This window comes from Myotis daubentonii, chromosome 5 (assembly GCF_963259705.1).
Source record: "Myotis daubentonii chromosome 5, mMyoDau2.1, whole genome shotgun sequence".
Lineage (NCBI taxonomy): Eukaryota > Metazoa > Chordata > Mammalia > Chiroptera > Vespertilionidae > Myotis > Myotis daubentonii.
In genome coordinates, this window is record NC_081844.1 from 79,346,788 (window position 1) to 79,372,871 (window position 26,084).

General features: G+C 42.3%; 1 protein-coding gene across 1 annotated transcript in view; it reads right to left on the minus strand.

Annotated features, from left to right (window-relative positions):
• The window catches only part of TRPC7 (transient receptor potential cation channel subfamily C member 7), a 135,100-nt gene that overhangs the window by 44,229 nt on the left and 64,787 nt on the right, over positions 1-26,084 (minus strand). The window contains exons 4-5 of the mRNA XM_059698455.1: positions 10,592-10,756; positions 1,688-1,904 (exon numbers count right to left, since the gene is read on the minus strand). Coding sequence (XP_059554438.1) covers positions 1,688-1,904; positions 10,592-10,756 — 382 coding nt within the window. The remainder of the gene's footprint in view (positions 1-1,687; positions 1,905-10,591; positions 10,757-26,084) is intronic.

The following is a 26,084-nucleotide window of genomic DNA, read 5'->3' on the forward strand; positions in this document are numbered from 1 at the left end:
TCCACACATAGTTATTATGATATTACTATGTTCTCTATACTGTATTCTCTAGTCTCTATCCCTGTGACTTTTTTATAACTGGCATTTTGTACTTGTTAGTCCCTTCACCCTTTTTTTCTCATACCTCTACCCTCCTCACTTATGGCAACCATCAGTTTGCTCTCCGTACCTATGAGTCTGTTTCTGGTTTGTTTTGTTTTTAAAATTCCATGTGTAAGTGAAATCATACAGTATTTGTCTTTCTCTGACCTATTTCATTTAGCATAATTACCTCTAGGTCCGTGGTCAGCAAACTGTGGCTCGCAAGTCACATGTGGCTCTTTGGCCCCTTGAGTGTGGCTCTTCCACAAAATACCACGTGCGGGTGTGCACATACAGTGCGATTGAAACTTCGTGGCCCATGCGCAGAAGTCGGTATTTTGTGGAAGAGCCACATTCAAGGGGCCAAAGAGCCGCATGTGGTTCGCGAGCCACAGTTTGCCGACCACTGCTCTAGGTCCATCCATGTTGTTGAAAATGGCAAGATTTTATTCTTTTTTAAAAAGTGGCTGAGTAACATTTCATTGTACACACACACAAACACCATCTTTAGCTTTTTGATGGATACCTAGAATATTTCCATATCTTGGTTACTTTACAAAATGTTGCAGAGAATATAGGGGCCCATATATATTTTTGAATTAGTGTTTTGGGTTTCTTTGGATAAATACCCAGAAATGGAATTTCTGGGTCATATGGTTATTCTATTTTTAATTTTTTGAGGGATCACCATGCTGTTTTCCATATTGTCTGCACCAATTTACAATCCCACCAACAGTATATGAGGGTTCCTTTTTCTCCACATCCTCACCAATACTTGTTGTGTTTTTTTTTTTTGTCTTTATGATAATAGCAAATCTTAAAATTTATCCATCAGGTTTTGATTATATACAATATCACTTGATAATAGTTTTTGCAATTTTTCATTTTTTGAAGTTTTCCATGTTAGGAAAATCTGTAACATATTTTGTCATGTACAATTTTAGCCATTGCCAGTTATATTTTATCTTGCTTATATTCTAGTAAAGGTTTTTTATGAGTTGGGCAAAATGAGATAGCCTTTCTTAGCTAGTCATTTGGGAATGGGAACAATTTCCTTGCCAATTCCAGTGGCAGACATTGGCAGCACAAAATACCACCACAAAGAGGAATTTCACAGCTTCATTGCATTCATTAACACAAAAGATGAGAAAATGTTATGCTCCTAGCTTTTTAGATTCATATTAATCATGAAGATTCTATTATATATCAGTATTCAATGATAACAGAAGTATCTTTTTGCTATGTAATTTTATAGTCTGTTTCAGAACTTGATTTCCTAAGCTTTCAGGAGACTATTGTTAAATGAGAAAAGTAGTATATTTTCCCATGCAAAGCCACTTTACACTCACTTTCAATACAGATATAATGAAAAGTACCTAACCATTTTTCCCCAACATTTACTTTCAAAACTGGGATTTATACTACAGATCTGTACGTCTTACACACCAGCACACATAGAAGTTGACTTTGACCTTTCTGTGAGTCATCACACTCCATTTTGCCTGCTGAGAGTGCACTTGAGAAAGAGAGGTTCAAAAGTCAGAGTTTAGTAATATCCTATTATATAATTAGGGAGAAAGGATAGAAGATAGGGTGACTTGCTTACCTAACACCCACTTCATGATGAGCATTTCTGTCCAGGAGAATTGGGTGGTTTTCACTCTGAAGATCTGCTTTGGGTAGTCTGTGAAGGTTTCATTGGGCAGGGTTTTGACACCTTCAAAGCGGTCTGATGCATTCACAACTAATAATCCCAAGAAGATTGTGAAAGAAACTGCATGGGCTACAAATTTCATGAAAGGGCTCCTTAGGGTTCGTCCTAGCTGGAAACAAAATACGTACAGACATGTTAAACTGAATTACTCTAGGTGGGCTCACTGCTTTTGCCAAATGTTGAATCAGGTCTTTGAACAGAAACTGCTAACTGAACTCAGGTAACATTTGCTCTTGCGTTTTTATGTGAGCTGCTGTTTGGCCAAATCTGTTTCATACCGAATTCAATTTTTCTTATTTGGAGGATTTAGTGTGAAAGTAGAAAGGAGTGGGACACACTCATTATCATCAGGTTACACTTTGACGGAACAGCTCCCCAGACACATGGATGTGAATTTTATGCCCTTCAAATCTGGGGAAAAGTAATGTGTGTCAATAGCATTCAGGATTAAAACAAACACAGAAGTCTTTAGATATATGCTATGTTGCTCTTTTGTCCATTTTCTTGACTTTTTATGTTTAGATTATTTGTTTTATTTAAAGTGTACATTTCTTCTAGGTACTGCTTTAGCTGTGTTTCTGTAAAATTTTGACTGTAGCCTTTTCTTTGATACTCAGTCATTAAATATTTTATAAATTCCTTTTTATTTCATTTTTAATTCTGAGGTTATTTAGTTGCCAGACATATAAGACTGTTTGCTGCTTTAAAAATTCTAATTTTATTGCAGCATGTTCACAGCTCATAGCTGCTATGATATTACACTGAGATTTTCCTTGTGGCCTAGCACATGTTAACTTGTGCAATTGTTCCATGTGATGTGAACCTGAAATGATCCAAAAGATGCCCTGTTAAGGAGCAAATGATGATCACATCTTTATTCCTTACAGGCCATCCAAAGGCCACTTAGATGTCTGAGGACTAAACTGGGGGTAGAACAGTGAGTCTTTGCTGACCCTCATCAGTGATTCACTTGACTCTCTTTCAGGCCACTGCCATCACCCTCATCTAAGCACCAAGTCTTACCTAGCACCCAAGTGTACTGATTGATAAGCCAAGAGCAAAGAGGGAAGCCTTTTCTGAAGCTCAATTCCTTCTCATGGCAGATGTTCACTTAGAGCCAGTGACTGGTTAATTGAGGTCCACATCCTGCCTCATTCAAGAGTCCTAGAGTGAAATGTCACCCATGAGGTAGAGTGTTGGTTTGGTAGAAGATCAACTACAGGGTTTCTCCAAGTAAAATTTTCCTCATTATGACTGTGCTGAACACAATATTTATAAATCAGATGGCTTGATAATGTGCTTCAGTATGGTAATCATCTACTTTCATTATGCTAGTTATTTGTGTAACATGATTTATCAAGATTCCCATGTCATAGAACCCACGTATTTACCTATTGAAAAATTTTAAAAAGGTAGTTTTTATCTTATTTAAAAAACTGCATTTCAAGTCCAGACATTGGGAAGCCCTGCTTGTGGTAGAGAACACTTGTTTGGATTCACCTGCATCACAACTTGTCATATGGCACCAGAATAACCTTAGAAATGGAAAAAGATGACCAGAAAACCACTGGGCACATAAACATCTGAGACATGGCTTTTCTTTGTAATGTTTAACTTTCTTATTTACAAAACAGAGATGGTGGACTATTTTTGGCCATAAGTAGATATGCTAAATTCAGAAAGCAGAGATTAATATAAAGACAAGTATTTCACATAAATTCAGTAAAACATGAAATTAAATCAAATCTCATTTTGATTTATATGATTTCAAGTAGCAAGTTTGAAATTTTTAATACTTTAGGTGACTGTTGACATATTGGAGTTCTGTTTCCCAAATAAGACACTGGGACACGAGGTGTATCCAGGAGACATCCTTAAGTAATCAACACATTGCTTATTGTCACTGTGTCCTTGCTGGTGTAGTGGTGAGAGGCAAGAGAAGATGGAGAATGTAGGGTGGGGTATGGGTTGTGGGGAGAGGGAAAGTTGAAGAGAGGATAAGGGACACCAGCTCTTGTGTGTTCCAGTGAGGCCCCAGAAATATCAGAAAAAAAAGATTGGAAACATAGAGCTAGACATAGCTCTAAAAGGATTGATGGCTAAGTTTCCCCCATCCTTTACAGTGATTCCTTTTTTTAAAAAAATATTTTTTTATTTATTTCAGAGAGGAAGGAAAGGGAGAGATAAAAACATCAATGATGAGAGAGAATCATTGATTGGCTGCCTCTCACATGCCCTATACTGGGGATTGAGCCTGCAACCCGGGCATGTGCCCTGACAGGGAATTGAACTGTGACTTCCTGGTTCATAAGTCAACGCTTAACCACTGTGCCATGCCAGCTGGACTACCAGTGGTTTCTATGTTACATCTATAATAACTACCTGGATGAGGAGATGGGGATGAATATCTTTGCATCTTCTCACCTGGGTGACTTACCTGATTGCAGGAATATGCATGTAGCTGTACCTAAGCTAGCCTTGAGATTCCCTGGAAGAGCTGGTTTGAGGAACTTAATGTTGTCTTTGTTACTTCCTTTGATTGTTATTTTCCGACAGAAGTTGCATCTGTAAAATTACTATATCTACAACCATAAGGAAAAACCCTGATAAGGCCTGCTATGATTTGGAAGATGAGCTTGTGCTCTGTTCCCACTTGATCTAGGCCAGTAGTTGGCAAACTCATTAGTCAACAGAGCCAAATATCAATAGTACTTCTTCCAAATAGACTTGCCCAGGCCGAAAACCGACTTCTGCACATGGGCCACGAAGTTTCAATCGCACTGTATGTGTGCCCGCACGTGGTATTTTGTGGAAGAACCACACTCAAGGGGCCAAAAAGCCTAATGTGGCTCCCGAGCCGCAGTTTGCCGACCACAGATCTAGGTTGTAAGGAAGAAAGTGAGGTTAGGCATTGATGTTCCTTTCCTAATTATCTTTTGGGTTTGAATGTGTCTTTTTACTGGTAAAACTCTGATAAAGGTCAGATGAAATCAGATTATTTCAATAATTTTCTTCGTGTGACATTTCTTATTTGTCTCCCAAAGGTAATTTTTGAAGCAAATTATATTTGGGAAAACCTCCATCTTTCATAGGCCCAGGTGATCCAAAAGAAAGGAGAAAAGTCAACTCATATATGCCAATGGCTCTGAGCTGGGAATCATTAAAGCTGGGTCAGGCAACAGCATAGGTGTCAAAAGAGATGGCAAAGCTTTGGGAGATGTAGGACTTGGCCTGCTCTCCCTGGAATGCAAAACTCATTAGTCTGACACATGAGTTCAGCAGTTCTGTCATTACTTGGACCATACCAGCTAAGAACTTACCAGGAAATCCAAGCTTGTAATAGTTAAGTCTGGCTCACTCCAAACTTTCTGGGCACTGTTCTTTTACTTTGGGAAGTATATGAATGTGAGAATAACTGAGTAGCACTCCTGAATTACCTCCAAATGAACTGCATTTATGAGCCCTCAGGGTTAGGCACCTGCTTCTACTGGTAAGCTTGTCTCTGTGTTCCTGGCACCCAGCTCTTCACCCTAACCCCAAGTGTACGCACCTAACCGGGCCTGGTGGCCATATGTCTGTAGAAAAGGCCAGGACTGCAGTAAAGCACACAGAGTGTTTCAGCATCTCTCCCCGGTCTGTGATATCAAGAATCCCTTTCACCAAGTGCCACCCTCACTCATCGCCAGTTGCCAGTGGCCTCAAGTAAGGGCTCGGTGTACAAGTTGGAAAGCTGAATGGAGAAAAACTTTAGATCAAGTATTTCAAAAAGAAATACCTTCAAGCTGGAATGGTTCTTACATTTTAGAGAGATCCCAGTTAAATTAGTGGCAGTTTCTTTAGAACACTACCTCCAAAAATATTATTCAAAATGTTTAACCTAGGGCTCAATAATCTTCCTGTCTTTGGGGTGGTTCCCTAGGAGTTTATAATCAGGGTTGTCTTATATTACCATGCGAATCCACCTGTCATCCTGGGGGCTGAAGAGGTGCTGAGTAATAGTGGCATTTCAAAGGTAGGGCTTCCGAGAAGAAAAGGAAGGAATAGTAGGTTTTTATTCCTCCCCTTTAGTTAGTCTGGCCAGCCTGGCTCAGTGGTTGACCTATGAACCAGGAGGTCATACCTGGGTTGTTGGCTCGATTCCCAGTGTGGGGCATGTAGGAGGCAGCCAATCAGTGATCCTCTCTCATCATTGATTTTTTTTTTTTAATTTCTCACTCCTTCTCCTTTCCTGTCCAAAATCAATAAAATAAGGCCAGTTAGTCAGCAGCTAAGATGTTTGCATTCAGCATTGAAGGTTGTAATGCTGCTGATGTAACTGGGTGGGGTTGGGAGGAAGGTTGGTATGGGTGTGTGCATATGTGTGTGTGGGCATGTGTGCAGTGGGTAAGTAAGGCCAGGTTTCTGAAGCCAGAGAGCCTGGGTTTAAATCACAGCTCCATAGTTTTTGGCAAGTTACTTGATCTCTTTGTGTCTCAGTTTCTTCATCTGTAAAAATGGGGATGAAATAGTACTTAATGCACAAGGTTGACATAAGGAATGCATTATTTTAATATGTGCAAAGCAGAACAGTTACTGGCACATAGGAAGCACTGAGTACGTGGCACTGGAAGGGCTGAGGCATTTCCCCTAAGGGGAAACTTAAACTTGACTGACTCGTGAGAAACTTATATGTAAGGGTTCACAAAAGGAGACTTACATAGTCCTTATGTATTTATGTCACAAGCCTTTTTGGGGCACTCTCTATGTGCAACATGTTTCTGAACACGAGGTGATGGAGATGAAACAGGCTATACGATTGGTCCTTCCCTTCAAAGCTGCTGGTTTGCCAGTGGGGAGAGACAGGCTGAGTGCTATGGTAGGAAATAGATGAAGAGGTGGGGAGAGAGTGCTGCAGGTGTCACACTGGACTGGGCATGGAAGTGATCAACCTTCTGGCACTCTTAATCTTATCCCACAGGTAATGGTGATGGACTCTCCTTTTGGATTTGAGGACAGAAGCTTTTGTAACAAAGGAGCACAACTCTTATTTTCTAGCACAAATTTCCTCTGTGGCAATGCTTCAAAAATTGCATTATGATTTTTTTTTAAATCCAGTGTAGCTTTGGTAGAGGCAAATGAGGGATACACAGAGGCCATTGGAGGCACTGTCCTCCCCTGGTTGACCCTGGACCATGTTTCAAACTATTTTAGCTTTGGAAAGGCAAAACAGGGATTCTCAAAAGCTGTAAAATCGCCCATGCCTTCCTGACTAGATTTAAAAACATTTTTATTGTTGAAAATATAGATGTCCTCCCTTCCCACCCCCCCACCTTGACCCCAACACCTGGTTTCCACCCCACCCCAGGCCTGCATCACCCTATTGTCGGTGTTCATGGGCAATGCATATATGCATATAAGTTATTTGGTTAATCTCTTCCCATCTTCCCCCCATCCCCACCCCCTACATACCACCACTAGATGTTTTTGTTTGGGATGGGGCTGAGGATTGGGGGCAACAACTAACACTTTGATCTTTCTGCAAGCAAGAGTAACGTGGCAGTAAGCATTGATAGATTGCACTGCAAAGACATCAGGTGGGAGTCCACAGTTGTTTACAGTTCTCCCTGCCTGAGTCCTGGACTGATTTATAAAGACAACGGAACAGTAAAGGTTAACAGGTAACAAAGGAAGTCAGCTTCCCCTTTTGCACTTTTATAACTAGGACTTATGTGGTTCTTCAACGCTCTCATGATGCTGACTTCTGTCCCAGTCTACCTGCCATAGAGACACTGAGCCCCTGAAGATGGCTGTTATTCTTTCAGTTGTCAGATTTTAACAGGAAAAAAAACTAAAATATGAATCAGAAGGGAATAACAAAGGATGGAAAGTAGCCTAATCAGGTATCCAAGCCCTTTGGCACTGGGGCCCTGTTGAGAGCTCTCTAGGAAAAGATCTACTTGAGAGCATCCATGTGTATAAAGAACCCACTGGGCCCTCAGGGGCTGCCTGAACTCACCTATGTTGGTTTTATAATGAGAAATGATTTAAAAAATCACTGGTCTGTTTATTGACCCTGACAAACCTCTCCAGTGCTCCAGACCTGCAGTTATCACCATGTGTACACATTGGTGACTTAGTCATCCTCTTCAACCACCAGATCAGTAAGCTGAACTCCTGTTGACACCCTTAATGTTATTATCTTATTTGACTGTCTTTCTTAGAGACCCTCAGAAACTTATGTAAAAGTAGAATTGACAGCCTTGGGAATTCAATTGGAAATAAGTGATGGAGTGATTTGGCAGGCCAATCAAGTAATTTTGACAGCAACTATTAGGAAGTAAATACGCCATTAAGTTGGAAGCAGAAATCTCAGTATTTATTAGACATTGATAGACAGTAGCTGGTTGATGAGGTTTAGCAGTGAGATTTTATGAATACGTAATTTCTTTGAGGGAGGTGTAATATCTTGACTATTTTATCTCTCCTTTGGCTGTATCGGAGCAAGTTTAAAAAGCTGTTTACTGAGGGACTCTTCCCTTGGAATAAGCATTGCTACCAAAAATTATCTCATGCCATGGGCTAGGACTTGTCACTCAGCTGTGGACATACCCTCCACTGCATTGAGCTCTGACTTGGAGCCCAGAAGGTGCACAAACACTATAATGGCTTAATGACCAGTTTCTTTATCTTGAGTGGTCTGTTTCTTAGTCTTAATGGAAGTTCTAGGAGTACCAGATGTCAATCAGACATGCATCAGAACAGAGAGGAAGCCCCAACCATTGTGCCAAACTTTCCTGCAATCATTTCTTCTAGAATGTTCCAGAAGACTGCTATACCTTGGACCCCTATGTTCCATGGTAGCATTAGTCTCTTAGAGTTACTGAGCTATAAGAAAGTCCAAAATCCCCTCCTCCAGCGTGATTTTGGCTAAGGTTCTTCTCAATCCTACTAGAAAGTTAGCCATTGGCGTATAATTTCTTTGTGAATATTTCCTCAGGCAGGCAGAAGCAAACCAATTTGATGGTGTTGGCTAGTCCTAGTTTCCTGGAAGCAGTCAATTTTAGTTTTACAGTAAAAGTGGTGTTGGCAGTGTTTTGTTCACCAAGTGGTTGTTATTTTAATGATTGAATATCCTAGAATAAGTTTGGGGCTCGGAGGGTGTGGAGGCAAGCATCCCCATCCATTTAGGCTCTGGGCAAAGGCAATGATAATTTGTAAAACAGACTAGATAATCCCAGTATGGAAACCTGTGCCTAAAACCAATGACCAGCTCTAATCCAGCTTTAAATCTTGTTCATTTTTTTTCACTCACTGTACTTTGAACACCACAGATATTCGGTATGAGGACTTTTATTTATTTGTTTATTTTAAATATATTTTTATTGATTTCAGAGAGGAAGGGAGAGGGAGAGAGAGATAGAAACATCAATGATGAGAATCATTGATCACTTGCCTCCTGCACGCCCCCCATTGGGGATCGAGCCCCAAACCCGGGCATGTACCCTTGACCAGAATCGAACCCAGGACTCTTCCTTCAGTCTACAGGCCAATGCTCTATCCACTGAGCAAAACCATCCATGGTAGGAATTCTATTTTTAATGCCATTCTGCAGAGGAAGGAGTTTGAATCCTAACCCTTCTCTGTGACACCCCTCCTACCTAAGGCAGTCAGTTCCATGCCTGCCTGCTTAAGTGGCCTCATCAACAGTCCTTAAGTCTTGGACCCACCATCCTGGCATGAGTTCCCTCTTGGCGGAGTTGAGGTTCCATTTACTGATGACACTTTTATTAACTGCATTAGCTGATCATATTTGCTGTGGAGCTAATCTCCCTGTAGTCATATTTCTTCTACTAAATATAGATTACTTAAGCTTAATTCCTTTTTTAATATATCACTAGGTACATGCAACTTTGGAACCTTTAATGACCATCTTAACCCATGACATTTATTTAAAAAATTTTTGCATGGTTCAGTCTTATAGGTGCTAACTCTTATCTGAAGCTGGAGTGGCTGCTGGTGCTTTCTGTGACTGTGGATCAAATGACTGGGCTGTAGGGATGGCAGCGTGTGTGTGTGTGGCAACTTGGGACCTGCAGGTTCCACTGCTTTCATTACCATTGGCCACCAGATACTTCCCCTTCCTTGTGAGAAAAGAACCCAGTTTTGTACCTTTTAATCTCTTCTCTTTCCTTTGTCTTTTTCCTTTTTGTGACCTAATTAACTGCCCATGGGGGCCAGACCCAATCAAGGAAGCCAAGGAAACTGGGAAGATGTTAACATGGATCTGCAGTGCCCCCGCAGGAGCTGCATTTGACTCTCAGTTAACTAGTTATTTCTCTTTTCTGAACCTACTTCATTAAGTGTATGCATCCTATTGTAATTGAGGGAGTGAAATGAGATATTCCATGAAAAGGGCTTACTTAGCAAAGGAAAATTATTCAGTAAATGTTGGCTATTCCTCTTTTTATAATTATAATTATTACTGTGGCTTTGGAGGACATGTTGAGGATATTGCATAATTAGAAGAGGAAAAGTGCCTTTTTCCTCTCTCTGATCTGTTATTGATCAGATTGTCTCACTTTTTTTTTTTTAAATTTCCCATTTTATCGTTCCTCTCTCTTAAAAAAAGATGGTTGAAAGAAAACAGATCTTAACATTCCCTCTAATGTGGTTTTCTACTTTTGCTAGGTATCTTAGATCTATTTTCTTTAAATGTGAAAAATGATCAGCTGCTTATTTGAACAAAGTGGACATCAGTCTTGCTAAGTAGAGAGAGAAGAAATAACCGCGAAGACATGCACCTTAAGCAATCTGTACCTTGCTGCACGGAGCAATCCAATAGGCTATGGCGAGAAAAGGGAGGCCTAGGGAGACTCCAAAGACAGCCAGGAATTTCACAGCAATAGACTGTTGACGTAAGCCTGAGAGATTTTCATACCACATGGTAAGCAATTGCTGCTGACAGTTAGGATGAGCAACGAACTGTAAAAACAAAACAAAAACAAAAAACTAAATGCAAACAGGAAATGACATCAGTAGCACTTAAACAGTATACAACTATGAGTAGCTTGGGGCTGAAATGTTCTACTTGGGGGTTGCCTGTGTGTTAGAGCAGGAGCATCTGGGTCAGGTACCTGCTAGGTTCTTCTAATTTGGGGATGCTGGGGGTCTCTGTACAGTTGCCAGAGCCCTCACAGGACTGGCTACATCAGTGCTTGGCAAACTGAGGACTCAGAGAAGTCTCAGACACAGAAAATGACAGCTGGCTTCTAGGTAAATGATTATCTTCAATCCAGGGAGACTTCTCTCTGGGCGGAGTTCATCTGGGAGTCAACATGAAAGAATGGATGGAGCATGAGTGGGGTTTTGGAATCCACATGGGTTTGAGTTTTGTGTTACTATTTACTAGCCTCGTGACATTGGTTTAGCTCCTTAACCTCTCTGAACCTCAGGATCGTCATCTGTAAAACAGAGCTTGTCATAATGTCTTAGAGAATTGAGATATTGTAGAAAGCTTCCCCTCTCTATTGCTATGTAGTTTTTTGTTTTTTTTTAAAAAAGTACTGGCAGTGTTTCTGGAGGACTTGATACTCCTCAGTATTTCGCCACTGAATTCCTTGGGTGTTTGGCTTGGGTTAGTGGACTCTTTGTGGTATGCTGGAGCACTGACACATTGTATCCCCTTGTAGTAGCTTCTAAAACCATCTCCCTTTCTTGGAATTGCCCAGGTTACATGGCTGACCTCTTGTGGCCATTTTGTATTGTTGATCTCAGCCCTTTGGATAGAGCTTATTGGACTCGGGGTTGGGGGTGGGGTGGAGGGCAGGGGGCTTGACTTACACAGGGCCCATCAGGTTTTCTCACCAGGGTATTGGAAACTATGATTGAAAGAGAAGTCAGTCTCTTTATTTCCAGGGGTGTTAACATGTAACCTGGGGAGATCTGGGCAGACATTTTCCACTGTGTGGACTAAATAGCAAAACATGCCAGTTTAAAAGGGGAAAAAAGAATTAAGTGAAGAAAGAGGCTCAGATAGTGTCTGACCCTCTCGAGCCCAGCTCCACTCTGCCCACATGGTCCATGAGACACTTCTGGATTCACCCTTTTTCTGCTTGATCCAGCAAATTGACTTCAGTTGCATCACACATTCTTTTCTGCAAATATTTGGTGTACTTGGTCAATTGTTAGTTGATTCTGAGTCCTGACCCGTGGAAACTGGTAATAGGCAATATTTAAGTATTTTGTGAGAACACAGTTTACATTTGAGAAAATTATACTCATTTGCTTATTTTCCTCCTGCGACAGGAGAAAGCCATTATGTGCTTTGGTAGCCCTGCTCTTTAGCCCTGCTCAGCATAGGAGCTGGGACCCATGGACTAGAGCAGATAGACCCGGCATTCTTCAAAGGGGTTGAGTTTCCATCTGATTACCCTGGAGTATAACATGCTGGTTTTCATCTCATTTACTTCATTGGGTTTTAAAGAGGACATGTACAATAATTCCCGGGAAACATTCCCTTTTCATTATAAGAACAATATAAATAAAGCTATTTTTAAAAATTCTCAATGCAGATGGCAACACATTCTTGTTTCTGGTTTCTGGGAACTCATAGCAGCAGCCAAGTGACCTGTGAGGTCACTATCAAAGGTTTATTTGGCTCTGCAGTGTCCCCTAATAATACTATAATTCAAACATCAGCTACAAATGAGGCTTTTTTGAGTAGCTTTATACTCAAAATCATAGCAATGATTATTCTTGACCCAGGTAGGAACCCCAGGCCAGCAGCCGCTATGCTTTCCTGTGTCTTTCCGGATCACAGAAAAGTAGAGCAAGCAAGACAATCATATGAATGTTTAGGTAATTCTGAGAGCCTGGTCACAACACAGGTGCCACAGAGGGATGGCGAGTGTGGGGGTGTAGTCAGTTTTGTTTTCAATAGCCAGCCTTCTCTAGGTGCTGCAATGGCCTTGCTCTGGAAAAGCGGACAGTCTGATTAGACAGTGGGCCATATGCCCATGAAATAGCAGAAGACCATGTGGATATGTAATGGCTCCCTGCACTGTAGCTGCTCTGGCAGGGCTTCAGTCCTAATCCCCCCCCCCCCATTGGCCTCTTCGTCTGTGTCTGGGAGAGTCCATCCTAGTTGCTTCTGCTGCCTCCTGCAAATAACTCAGCAAGACTGATTGGGCAGCAGAGCTGGAGGGGAGGACACAGTGGAAACCATTCCCATTTGCTCTTGTCTTCCTTGGAGGAAGATGGTGGTCCCTACTAAAACAAGTGGACTCTCTAAGGACTCGGTCCTTCTCTGATGAGATCTCTGGATTTCCACAGCTAAAATTCCCCTTCCATAATGAAACAACCTAGCTCCAAATGTACTATTTATTTGTTTACAGACTTTATACTCTAATGCTTCCAGAAAGCTGACAGTAGCAGGTAGCTAGATGAAGCCCAAATTCTTATTTTTATATGGGCACTTTTCTGTAATTGTGGCAGGCCTTCATGACAACTTCATGACATAGAGTTCAATGTGTATCAAAGGATTTTTTCTATTGTGCTTTTGAAGCACAGAGAAATATCATCACTGAACCAAGGAAGATGAAAGTAACATGAGACATGCCATCATGATACAAAGAACACCATAACCAAAAGGGCACTCAGCCACAGAACAAATGAAGAAAGAATTCCTGGGGGCCAGGTTGGGGCAGGGACATGATTCTTAAAAGCAGGGCCAGAGAAGAACAGATGGAAGAAAAGCATACAGCTAGAATAAAATTGGAACTCAGAAAATTGTTATTGTCTTGGGCCTGTTTTCTTTGGCATCTAGCACACAGAAGGATGCAACAGTCAAAGGCTGAGTGACACCAAGAGCTTTGCCTGGCTATTTCTGCCTCTAAAACATCTGTATTGAGGTCATGGTATGCTTTTATGAAAGTTATTATAGGGAAAACTGATGTAACCACCTTCATTTTCCCAGTGACGTGATTCACATTCTTCATAGCAGGGAATGTGTAATGCCCGGGGCTGAGAATCTGCTAAGGTGGGCTTATATGGAGCTAAGCAGCCTCAAGGGAATATAAATCAAACCACATTCACCATTGTGATGGATTGTCCAGAGAACTGGGCAGGGAGCAGGGGGACAGCTAAGAGAAGTTAAACTGCAAAGAGAGAGAGCAGGGATCTCTGAGACAGAAGTCCCTATAATGGGAAAGGAGACTAGTGGGATGAGCTAGACTGGGAAATGATCTGAGAGTCAGAGGGATCAGGATGTATGTGGCTGCTGGTTCTTGAATCCTCCCAAGCCAGTTATTCTGGTGGCACATTTGACCAGCTTTTATGGTTAATATAACAATATTTCTACCCAAAACTAATTTTCTGATAACATCTCACCTGAATTTCTTGTTTCTCCCAGACCCTAGTGACATAGTGTGAGAGTATAATGCTGGCATAGGGAAACTCTTGGATATATTGGCCAAATGTTGGCTGTTACTTTGCTTTTAATTTATTGATGGCCAAGGGAAAACCATTTCCTTAACTTTCTTCTCCACTTTGTATTCATTGACAAGGAAATATCTGACATTTTAAGAATAGTTGAAGAGCTATAATCATTCACTAACAATTGAGTAATTTTAGGGTTGTTTCATGGGATGTTAACACCCTTGGGCCAGATACTCACATTATAACAGGGTCTAAGACTTGCCTGATGGGGGCATGGTTAAGTGTATGGACTGGTGCAAGGCTGCCTGGTTCAAGTCCTGGCCCTGCCACATGCTGGCTATGTGCTCTTTTGTCATTGGTTCTTCTATGCTTAGCTTCCCTCTTCTGTAAAATGAGGCCAGTATGTAAAATGTAACTATACTCAGATAGCTAACTGAGTATTTGTAAAGTGCTTAGAACAACACCTGGCAAAGAGTAAGCACTATATTCGTATTTGATGAATAAAAATGAGCCCATGACTTTCTGTTCCTTTCCCATTTTTTTCTCTTACTTTTTTTTTTTTTTCCCTTTTCACTCCCTATAGCACTGCTCTTTTTTTGACCTCCATGTTATTTTAACAGACAGTTTCTTGAAGTGTTAGCGCCTTTTGAAAGGTCCACGTAGGCCAACCAGGTGGGTTAGGCCACTCTATCCAATCCTTCCTTCTTCATCCTCCACTGAGGTGCAGCTTGATTTTTCCAGGCAATTAGCTCAAAATGGGCTGGTCTCTGCTAGGGCAGCCAGGGCACCATCAGGTCCATTCAGCTGCACCCTGATTACGGAGCCCTCTGTCAACGAGGAGCTGTGTAGGTTACTGAACCTGCGGAAGGCACTCCTCTTTCCCCTTTGCTGTCCCTCCCCCTCTACCTTAAAAGAGGGGAAGAGGGCTACCTTTGAGCTCAGAGGCTTTGAGGCTGTGTGATTTCCATTAATCACAGATTATTTTCTTTCTGACACTAGGCCTCATTTACAGAATAATATGTGGCAGTACATGATTTGCTAATAACTTAGCTGAGAAAGTTTTATGAAATCCAATGCTTATAGAGAAAATAACTTCCTTTTATACAGATAAACTATCAAAAGCCTCACTGAGGTCTGATGGGACTGTGGTTAAGATTTTCCACTTATTTTCATTAGCTCATCATCAGCATTTGCTTATAGAAATCCTCCCCGCCACACACACAAAAACAACACACACACAAAAACTGTTTACATAGGCAAAGGGAGACTGCCATTGTACCAGTCATCAAGTGGCTTTTCTTAGTTTGAACAGTCAATCTGAATTTCCTGTTTGGGGCATCTCATAAGATTGAGCTCAGTGGTGCTTTCCATTCCAGTACACTCCCTCTGGAATTCTCTTGATTTCATTGGCTTTGACTTTAGCCCTTCCTGGTCTTAGTTCTTTGTCATAAATAAAACAGTAAAAAGCAAACACTTATTTAGCACTCATACAGATCAGGCCTTGTGCAGAGCACATTATTAACATTTTCTCATTTAATCCTCCTTAAACAAGTAAGTAGGAGTGGTTAACCCATTGTAAGCTGATGGTCTGTGACTTTTCAGATCTGTCTCCAGATTAGACATTTTCATCACTTCTTTGTATTGCTTCTCTCAACTCAAGTTTCCTGAATCTTTTCCAGGTCATATTACTATCTCATTCTGTCTGCCAAGCAGGAGAGCATCTCTGTGACCCTGCAATTTCAGATGCTTATATGGTTTTTGAGCCCAATCCTGTAACTGGGCTGTGTCCTGCTGGAGAGGACAGTTATCTCTGCCTTCCCTCTTCAAGGCATTACACGTTCTGTGTTAATCCCATGTCCACTCCATTTGCACTGCTTGGGATGCATGGAAGGACTGAGCATAGTTGGAGGAGGGGATTTTAGTTGAGGAGAAAGGAAGTAAGTGAAAGGGAACGAAGGAAGGTAAAACAAGAAGAGAACAGAGCTAAGGTGATAGAGTTTAAAATCGGACTTCCAGTTCTGCTCCAGCTTGATTCCTGATCTTTTCCTTCCCATCTCTGGTCTCTGGCCAAAATCTAGTAAAGCTCTTCTCAGAGCGTGCTACAAGCTTGACCATCTCTGAGCCTCTGCTCAGGGCATCTCTTGCTACCTGTTAATGCTTTCTTTTTCATCTTCATTTATCCAAGTTTTGTCTAGCTCAATAACCATCTCTCCCAAGAAAGCTTATCCTATCCACTAAGGGGAGAACCTCTCCTTCTCTCCTCTCATGCAATTCTTAGTGTCTACCTTTTATTGAAGTTGTATGTCTGAATGATCCTCTACCAGAGAGAAAACTCCTGCAGGGCTCCTGTAGTTTGCAGTGAGTGGGTTCTCAGGAAGTACTGTTTGAATAAGTGGTGCAGCTGGAAATTTTCTGTGTTCAGACTGCAAACCTGGGGCCATCTATAGGACCAGAGTGACTTTCCTTACTCATCATCTCATTGTGTGCAGCACTCTCGCCATGTCACCACATCTGGAAGAGGCACATGGGTACAAGAGGCTGAAAGTTTGCTTGCTTTCTTGGAGATATGATGGATATGTAAATGACTGAGTTCATGTCACCACTAAGTTTATTTTCACTATTGGAGTGCTAGATTTGAAAACAATAACAATTTCATCCCCAAAGTCAATTGAACTAGGAGTTTAAAGCTCTTACCAGGAAAAAATTCATACCATCATCTGAAGGGGTTGCTCAAGAACCAAGCCAAGGATGAGGGCAGGGGTTGGACTTAGTTCAAGGGGATTTTTGATTCCTTGTTTCATAAACATTGCCTCGGCCTCCCTCTCCTCACCTTTTCCCAGCACCACCTTAAAAATTCTCCATTTTCGAGCTGGAGAGCATTATGCTAAGTGAAATAAGTCAGTCAGAGAAAGATAAATATCACATGCTCTCACTCATTTGTGGGTTGTAATGAACAACATAAACTGATGAACAAAAACAGATGTAGAGACAGAGAAGCATCGATCAGATGCTCAAAACTCAGAGGAAAGGTAGGGGAGGGTGGGGGTGAGGGAGAGAGATCAACCAAAGGACTTGTATGCATGCATATAAGCATAAGCGATGGATGTGGACAACAGGGGGTGAGGGTGAGGGCAGGATTGGGGGAATGAGGGGACATTGGGGGGATAAGGACACATTTGTAATATCTTAATCAATAAAGGGGAAAAAAACCACAAAAAAATTCTCCATTTTCTGATCACCTCTGAAATACATTCTCTTCATTGCCAGAAAATTGCATTTGGATCCTTGTACAGATGTCTCACTTGATTACAGCCTTCCCTACCTCCTCTTCCATTTGTGCACCCAAAAGCAGGACAGACCCTGGCATGCTTCTTAGTTCTTTCCATAGCTGGAGGTCCTGCTGGGCAGCTGCTCACTGAGCCATTCTGGAAATGTACTGGGCAGCAAGAGGAGATGGGCACTGCAGAAGGCTCTTCACTCCCATGGTGATTTGATAACACTTATTGAGTTGAGTAGCTTGCTCTGTTCTCAAAGACAATTCTCTGTTCCTGTTTCTCAGGGACAGCAGGACACGAAAAACTCTCTCCCACCTCAAATTAAGCAAACTTGCAACTTTCCAGAGGGTTATTCACACAAATGTCTCAAATTGGTAGGTTGCTCTGAGGACTCAGCAGCTTCTCCCTTGCCAGAGAAAGAAGGATTTTGAGGACAGTTGTTTGTGAACCACCTGCACTTCAGTCTTTAGGGTGCAGGGATCTAAACAAATAGTGCTGGACTTCTATAGTTGTGGGTGAGCCATTTCTCGAGGGCAGGGAGAGTGGCAGGCAGCCTTGGTTGGCCCTCCTGGAAGTGAATGCTAAGTGTGGTTTTCTAGGTTCATCAGGAGCCCTCCCATAGTACTGAGCCCAGAGGGTGCTAACGAGGTGACTCATTTTACAGTCTAGCCATGTTATCATGGCCAGAGTCCCACGTGCTTTGGATGCCTTCCCATTATTAGGGCTCAGAGTGAGCTTCTAGCTGGCTCCAGATGGCTGCCTCTGTTCTTTCAAATGTCATTCTCCATACCTGGGCAGTGATGCTCTCTACCCCACGCAGGGCTCTGCCCTAGCCTGAAACCAAAGGAGAAGTGGAAGCAGCTTCTAGCAGACCTTGGTTTATCTTCAACTACTCACTTTTCTGAGCTTTCCCCTCCTGCCAAGCTGCCCAACATGCTGTTACCAAACATGGCCTATGTACCCCCACCTCACCTTCCTCCCCATGTGTTCAAGGACAATCCATCCTGCTTCTCTCTGGTTTGATTCCTAATCAGTCTTTGAGACCCAACTTTTTTTCTATCTTAAGTCCTACCGAGTCCCTCAGCCCCCTGAGAGGTGTTGGACTCCTTTAGGTCCTATTCTGTGGTCTACTCACTTGGCAGTCATAGTTCATGGTCAGGTTGTGAATAGCTATACTACTGTGTTTACTTCTGATCTCTTTTGCTATTTTTTCTTCTTCTGTTATTTTTAAGCTCTTTGAGGGAACCAACTGTCTTTGCATCCCCAAGAGTATGCAGCCTTATGATTTGCACATAATAGGTGCTCAGAAACATATGTTGAGTGATAAATTACATGCTCTTCTAAAGCCTCTAGTGTTTGCTTCATGATTTTCTCTTTGACTCGTTATCCCAGAATAATTTCTAAGTATGACAAATCCATTGTTACTCAGGGTTTGCTGAACACTTAACTGTCTTCACATCTTTACTAGAGGGAAAACAGGGAGAGGTGATGAAAACTAAACCAGGCTCTTGTCTTCTTGTGGAGGAGAAGATTGAAATGTGAGGTTAAAGTAGGATTTGAGGAGTACCTTTTGGATTTGATTAAGCTTGTTTAATTTCTATGTATGCAGTTATCAGTGCAACTGACATCAATCCTGAAGACATCTATACCACAATAATTATTATCATTACAAAGAAAAAACAGCTAATGTTTATTGAGTATGTATTCTGTGTCAAGCTCCGTGCTTAATAGTCACTGTATTGGTTAACCCTCACATCATTTATTGAGATGGATATTATCATATCCCTATTTTAAATACGGAAGCATGAGGCACAGATAAATTTAGTAACTTGCCTATAATCACAAAGGTAATTATGACATGGTCTGGACTTGAATCCAGACCAGTCTGACTTCAAGGACAATGTTTTGAACTATTATCCTGTGTTTCCTCAAGGTAGATTTAAAATTAGGCAGACATACCAAAGCAAGAGGCACCACAGTGATTTCTCCAAGCCCACAGAGGCCAGGAGACCTCATGTTTTAAGAATTTCTTAGAACTCTCAATTCTCTGTGTTTCTGCCCAGTGAAGATAAAAATCAGGAATACACAAGAGTAAAGGCTCAAAGACAATTTTCTGGACATCTTCATCTCCCTGAAAGGAGTGTCATCATTGTAAAGGTGAAGCCTGGGCTTTCTCTCCTGCACACAGACCATAGCAGCAGCAGCTGATTCAGCAATGGCTCTGCTGGCTGCCTGGTCACCACTCTGCCAGGAACCAGGTTAATGTGGAGGCCAATTAAGCCTGATTTACAACCTCAAAAAATACAGACTGGAAAAACCAAGATGGCGGCATAGGTAAACACCGGAGTTAGCTGCCTTGAACAACCACTTCAAAAATACAACGAAAAGATGGAACGGACATCGCCCAGAACCACAGGAAGACTGGCTGAGGGGAAATTCTTCAACTAGAAGGAAAGAGAACAGCATACGAGACTGAGAGGAGGCGCAGTGCAGAAAATACAAAGGTGCGGAGGTACGCGCGGAGCCAGCTGGTAGCTGAGGGCGCAGTTGTCATTTTCAATCGGGAGGGAGTCTCAGATTCTGAGCTCCAGTTCTGGGTGAGTCTCTAGGGACCCAGACTCAAACGGGAGAAGCGGGACTGTCTGGCATCGGTCGGAACGCGAGGGCAGCTTTCTCTCCGAGGTTTGCAGCGGTTGCTGGGACTCTGAGAGGCAGAGCCTCTGGGGACGGGACTGAGAGCAGCCATAACTGCTCCCTCCACCCGCTCTGTTCATCCCGTGCGACCTGCCCCGCCCAAGCCCTGCGCAGAGCCATTTGCCAGATAGCCTCAGGCAAAGGCTAGATTAGCACCTCTCTAGAGGACAGAAGTTTTCCCACTGCAGACACAGCTGACTCTCACAGCCAGTTGGCCTGGAGGTCAAATCCCCCTAGTATTAACTACAACTATCAAGGCTTAACTACAACAAGACTGCGCACAAAGACCACTAGGGGGTGCACCAAGAAAGCATAAAAAATGCGGAGACAAAGAGGACAAAACTGTCAATGGAGGATATTGAGTTCAGAACCACACTTTTAAGGTCTCTCAAGAACTGTCTAGAAGCCGCTGATAAACTTAATGAGATCCTCAAGAAATCTAATGAGACGCTCGATGTTATGATAAACAACCAACTAGAAATTAAGCATACACAGACTGAAATAATGAATATTATACAGACTCCCAACAGCAGACCAGAGGAGCGCAAGAATCAAGGCAAAGATTTGAAATGCAAAGAAGCAAAAAACACCCAACCGAAAAAGAAAAATGAAAAAAGAATCCGAAAATACGAAGATAGTATAAGGAGCCTCTGGGACAGCTTCAAGCGTACCAACATCAGAATTATAGGGGTGCCAGAAGATGAGAGAGAGCAAGATATTGAAAACCTATTTGAAGAAATAATGACAGAAAACTTCCCCTACCTGGTGAAAGAAATAGACTTACAAGTCCAGGAAGCACAGAGAACCCCAAACAAAAGGAATCCAAAGAGGACCACACCAAGACACATCATAATTAAAATGCCAAGAGCAAAAGACAAAGAGAGAATCTTAAAAGCAGCAAGAGAAAGAAAGTCAGTTACCTACAAGGGAGTACCCATACGACTGTCAGCTGATTTCTCAACAGAAACTTTGCAGGCCAGAAGGGAGTGGCAAGAAATATTCAAAGTGATGAATGCCAAGAACCTACAACCAAGATTACTTTATCCAGCAAAGCTATCATTCAGAATAGAAGGTCAGATAAAGAGCTTCACAGATAAGGAAAAGCTAAAGGAGTTCATCACCACCAAACCAGTATTATATGAAATGCTGAAAGGTATCCTTTAAGAAGAGGAGGAAGAAGAAAAAGGTAAAGATACTAATTATGAACAACAAATATGCATCTATCAACAAGTGAATCTAAGAATCAAGTGAATAAATAATCTGATGAACAGAATGAACTGGTGATTATAATAGAATCAGGGACATAGAAAGGGAATGGACTCACTATTCTTGGGGGGGGGAAAGGGGTGTGGGAGATGCGGGAAGAGACTGGACAAAAATTGTGCACCTATGGATGAGGACAGTGTGTGTGGGGGGGGTAAGGGCAGAGGGTGGGGTGGGAACTGGGTGGAGGGGAGCTATGGGGGGAAAAAAAGAGGAACAAATGTAATAATCTGAACAATAAAGATTTAATAAAATAAAATTAAAAAAAAAATACAGACTGGCCAAAAATCACTTTACTGGAGGACCTATTAGGATCTCAGCCCTTTTGCCAAATCCCACCTGACACTGACATCTTACCAGGAAGAGCTGTAGTTTCAGGTAATTCTCTGATCCCGAAATCTGATTAGATAATGCTTCCTTGAAATATAAAATACAGCTTCCAACTTGTACAACAATTGTAGTACTGATAGGGGCAGAAATAGAATATTGGGGACAAGCTATAATTGTAAGAAATAGTAATCATGCTCTGTTAACCATGATTGTTTTGTTCTGATTAAAGAAAGCACATTCTAACCTGGCTGAGAGTTGCATGTGGGACCTGGGAGCTCACCTGGAAATGTATCCCTTTGCATATCACCAGCCCTTTGAAGACCCCTAACCCTTTCATATCACCAGCCCTTTGAAGACCCCCAGCCTTTGCATACCTGTAGGCCTTTGCAAATCTCCAGCCTGCATTACCTTTTAACTGCCTATTTGGCATACCCTTTTGCCTACTTCCCCATGTAATCTTTATCCTTCTACCCAATATAAGCAGCTGGCTTATAGTGGGGTGGAGAGCAGATTTTTGTGAATGACCTGCTGCTCTCCCATACTGCTGGCAGTACTGGAATAAACACTCATATGATTCAACCCTATCTCTGCTTAATTGCCTCAAGTAGTGACAGGCAGCACAGACCCATTGATTGTCCAGTTATAATACTAGGTTGATAGAGCTAGTCAAAAAGACTCAAATCCTATATAATAAAGGGCTAATATGCAAATAGACAGAGCGGCGGAACAATCAGAACAACCGATCACTATGGTCACTATGATGTGCGCTGACCACCAAGGGTCATGTGCCGAACATGGCGGGCATTGGCTAGATGGGATAGTGGAGAAGGTGAGTGGGGGTACCAGACCAGGTGGGGCACTGGTTGCTGTCATCTGGGCGAGCCTCTGGTTGTTACTGAAAATTCTTTGCTCCCTCGTGCCACAGTCCTGCCCGGCACTAGCACCTGCTGCTGGTGCCGGCCCCACTAGCACCCATTGCCGGGGCCAGAGCTGCTGCTCTCACCCACTGCCAGCACTGGCCCCACTTGCATCTGCAGCTGGTGCCGGAGCCACCGCTTGCACCCGCTTCTGGTGCCAGGTGCTGGTCCCAATCACTAGTGCCATCAGCGGGTGTGAGCAGTGGCTGCTGGCCCTGATCACCCCTGAGGGTTTCTCCACCTTCCCCTGCTCCTGAGGGGTGATAGGGGCAGCAGCCACTGCTTGCACTTGCTGACAGTGCCAGCTCCACTGGAACCCACAGCTGGTGCCAGCCCCAATCACTCTGCGCTGTCAGCAGGTGCGAGCAGGGCCAGTGCTGGGAGTGGCAGCAGCGGGGCTGCTGGCCGGCAGGGGACAGGGGGCTGCAGCGGGAGGGGCGGGGGCGGGGTTGCAGAGGTTGGGCCGAGATCTGCCCCTGTGCCTACTGCTGCCTTGTGGCCAGAGTTCCTTTCAAGGTGCATGAATACTAGGTCAATGGCAGATGAAGAAACCAGAGGGAAATATTTGGAGTTTACTTACGACTCTCTCTTAATGATTCCAAATTCTCCAGGTTTTTCTTGGAGAGAAAAATATGTATATAACTCAGCAATAGTATATTTGATACACTTTACTTTTTTTTAAATCCTCATCTGAAGATATTTCTCCATTGATTTTCAGTGAAAGTGGAAGGAAACTATATGTTATACAAACATCAGCATTATAATATAAATTTGTAGGAGATGAAATTATTTTTAAAGTTACTTTTAAATAATTACATAAAAGTAAAATGTAAACTGTGATTTTAAAAAGTAAAATGTATCACCCTGGCTGGTTTGGCTTAGTGGTTGGAGCATTGGCCTGCAGACCAAAGGGTCTCAGGTTCGATTCCTGGTCAAGGGCATGTACCTCGGTTGTGGGCTCGATCCCTGGCCCTGTGTGGAGTGCGTGCGGCAAGCAGCCAGTCAATGTGTCTCTCTCACATTGGTGTTCCTCTCCCCCCCCCTCTTTCTGTTTCTCTTTCGCCCTTTCTCTCTCCTCCCCCCCCCCCACCTGCTTGACCATCCACTGTATCCTCCGTACCTGAAGGTGCTTGGTGCACTATATGAATTGGTGTTTACTTTCTGTCTGTTGGATAGATGGATGCATGTCTACCAATGGGGTTAGGTTTATGCTTATCACTCACCAAGATGTGGAAAATATGTCACATATATGCTATTTCTAATTCTTAAACCACTGACTATGCCATTATTTCACATTTATGTACCATATTATCAAAATACTGGTCATAGTAACATTTTATAAGTGTTGAGAATGCTTAATTTTAAATTTTAAAAAGTGATACTAAATCTTGAGTATGCTTTAAATTTAAAACTGTATATGCAAATAAAACCCTCAAATAAAAATAAGGTATATGGCCCTAGCCAGTTTGGTTCAGTGGATAGAGTGTCCACCTGTGAACCAAAGGGTCCTGGGTTCGATTCCGATCAAGGGCACATACCATGGTTGTGGGCTCTTCCCAGGCCCAAGGTCCTGGTCAGGGTGAGTACAGGAGACAACCAATTGATGTGTTTCTCTTTGTCTTTCTTTCTCTCTTCCACTCTCTCTAAAAATCAATGGAAAAATATCCTAGGGTGAGGATTAAAAAAAGAAAAAAATCCTGAGCCAGTACTCTTAGCTTCTTACATACAGCTCATGTTGGTTGTGGAGAGGATCTGAGGACCACCTTATACTGAACTCAGAATCCATGCTCATCCTGTACACTTCACCATGCCAACATGGTCTTGACCAGACTTCTCCTTACTTCTGGGAATTTTTCTCTCAGACTCTCACCTGCCAGCACCAATCTGACCAACAGAATTAAACCCAGTGCAGACAGTGTTCAAGTACTTTTTCGTGTGGTTCCGCACCCTTTGCAAACAGTATGGAGTGTCTGAGATGAACAGCCCTCCCCTCAATAACCACCATCATTCTTCACCTCTGGAGCACACAGAGAACTGCCTGTTTCTACCTTCTGATACCTTCAGGGACATTGTTACTTAGACAAAGAACCTGGCATATACCTTAGCCAGATACTTAGTACAGGTTGGTTTCTTTTCTGTTGGGGGTATCTGTGCCCACTCTATCACCTATAGCTTCCATCCTGGAGATCATCCTTAATTGCTCCTTTTACTTCTCTGAGAAATGTGGAAATTCTTCACACCCTCAACAGTGAGAAACACGCAGCATTTATTTCTGGTGAAGGCATATTCTGGTCGTGCAGCTGACTTTTGGCTCTCTGTTCTTGGATGTCAAAAGAGGCATGTGAATATTTAGTAACTAATGCAAAAATTCCATCAACACTTGTGTTAGGTGTTTGAAGAGGCAGTAGCCCCCTTTGTCATTCAGGGGCCAAACCCCACACTCTGATATATATATAGAAGATGTTTGTTTTTTTAATAGAAAATTTTTTGATTAATTAATTTTAGTCATAATTTGAATCCTGGTTTTTATCCACCACTGGCAAATAAAATCTCTTTCTCTCAACATGGTCATATTCTTCGGAAGTAGAAACGTAGTCTCATATGTTACTGTGATATATTAAGTTTATATCTATGTATTCATAAACTTATATCCATCCATCAATTCACTTATTCATCCACCCATCCACTCATCCACTCACCCATCCAGAAAATACCTACTGAGCCAGACACCAGGAACACAAAGATTGAAAATAATGTCTTGGCTCTCATGGCCCTCAAAATCTTGTTGGGGAAACAGACAGGTAAATAGGAAAATTCACTGAAGCTACATTAGTGCCATAATAGGGTTTAGCTCAGAATGTGATACAATAACATCTAGCCCAAGAGGGGATGTGAGGGACAGTGATAAAGTGATGAAAAGCTTCTTAGAGAATGGATTTGTGAATTATAGAGGCTATAATCAGGCTACCAAGATAGTCAGGAAGGGCTTGCTGATGAAAAGGAGTGCAGAGAGTTTGGGCTGGAAAGTCAGATCTTGGTTTAAATTTTGATTCTACCTCTGAGCCATATCTGTTTTGTTTGTAAAGTGGGGATGACAGTATTGGTGATGCACTGAGTGAGTGCATTCAAAGATGTTGGCATGGTGAAGGGTGCTGATTAAGTGCTTAATAAATTGTTGCTATTATTCATGATGCCTCAGAGCCTGTGTGTCAGGAGAGATGCAGGTGGCTCAGGGTGGATGGTCCATTGGGGAGTGATGGGAGATGGGAGCCCCCCAAGGGTTTTGCAGCATGCTAAGATGGAGACTACATATGACTGAAATGTTCTCCCATGTACCAAAGAGCAGAACAACATTATTTAAATAACAGCATCAGACAGTCTCAAAAGGCTTCAGGA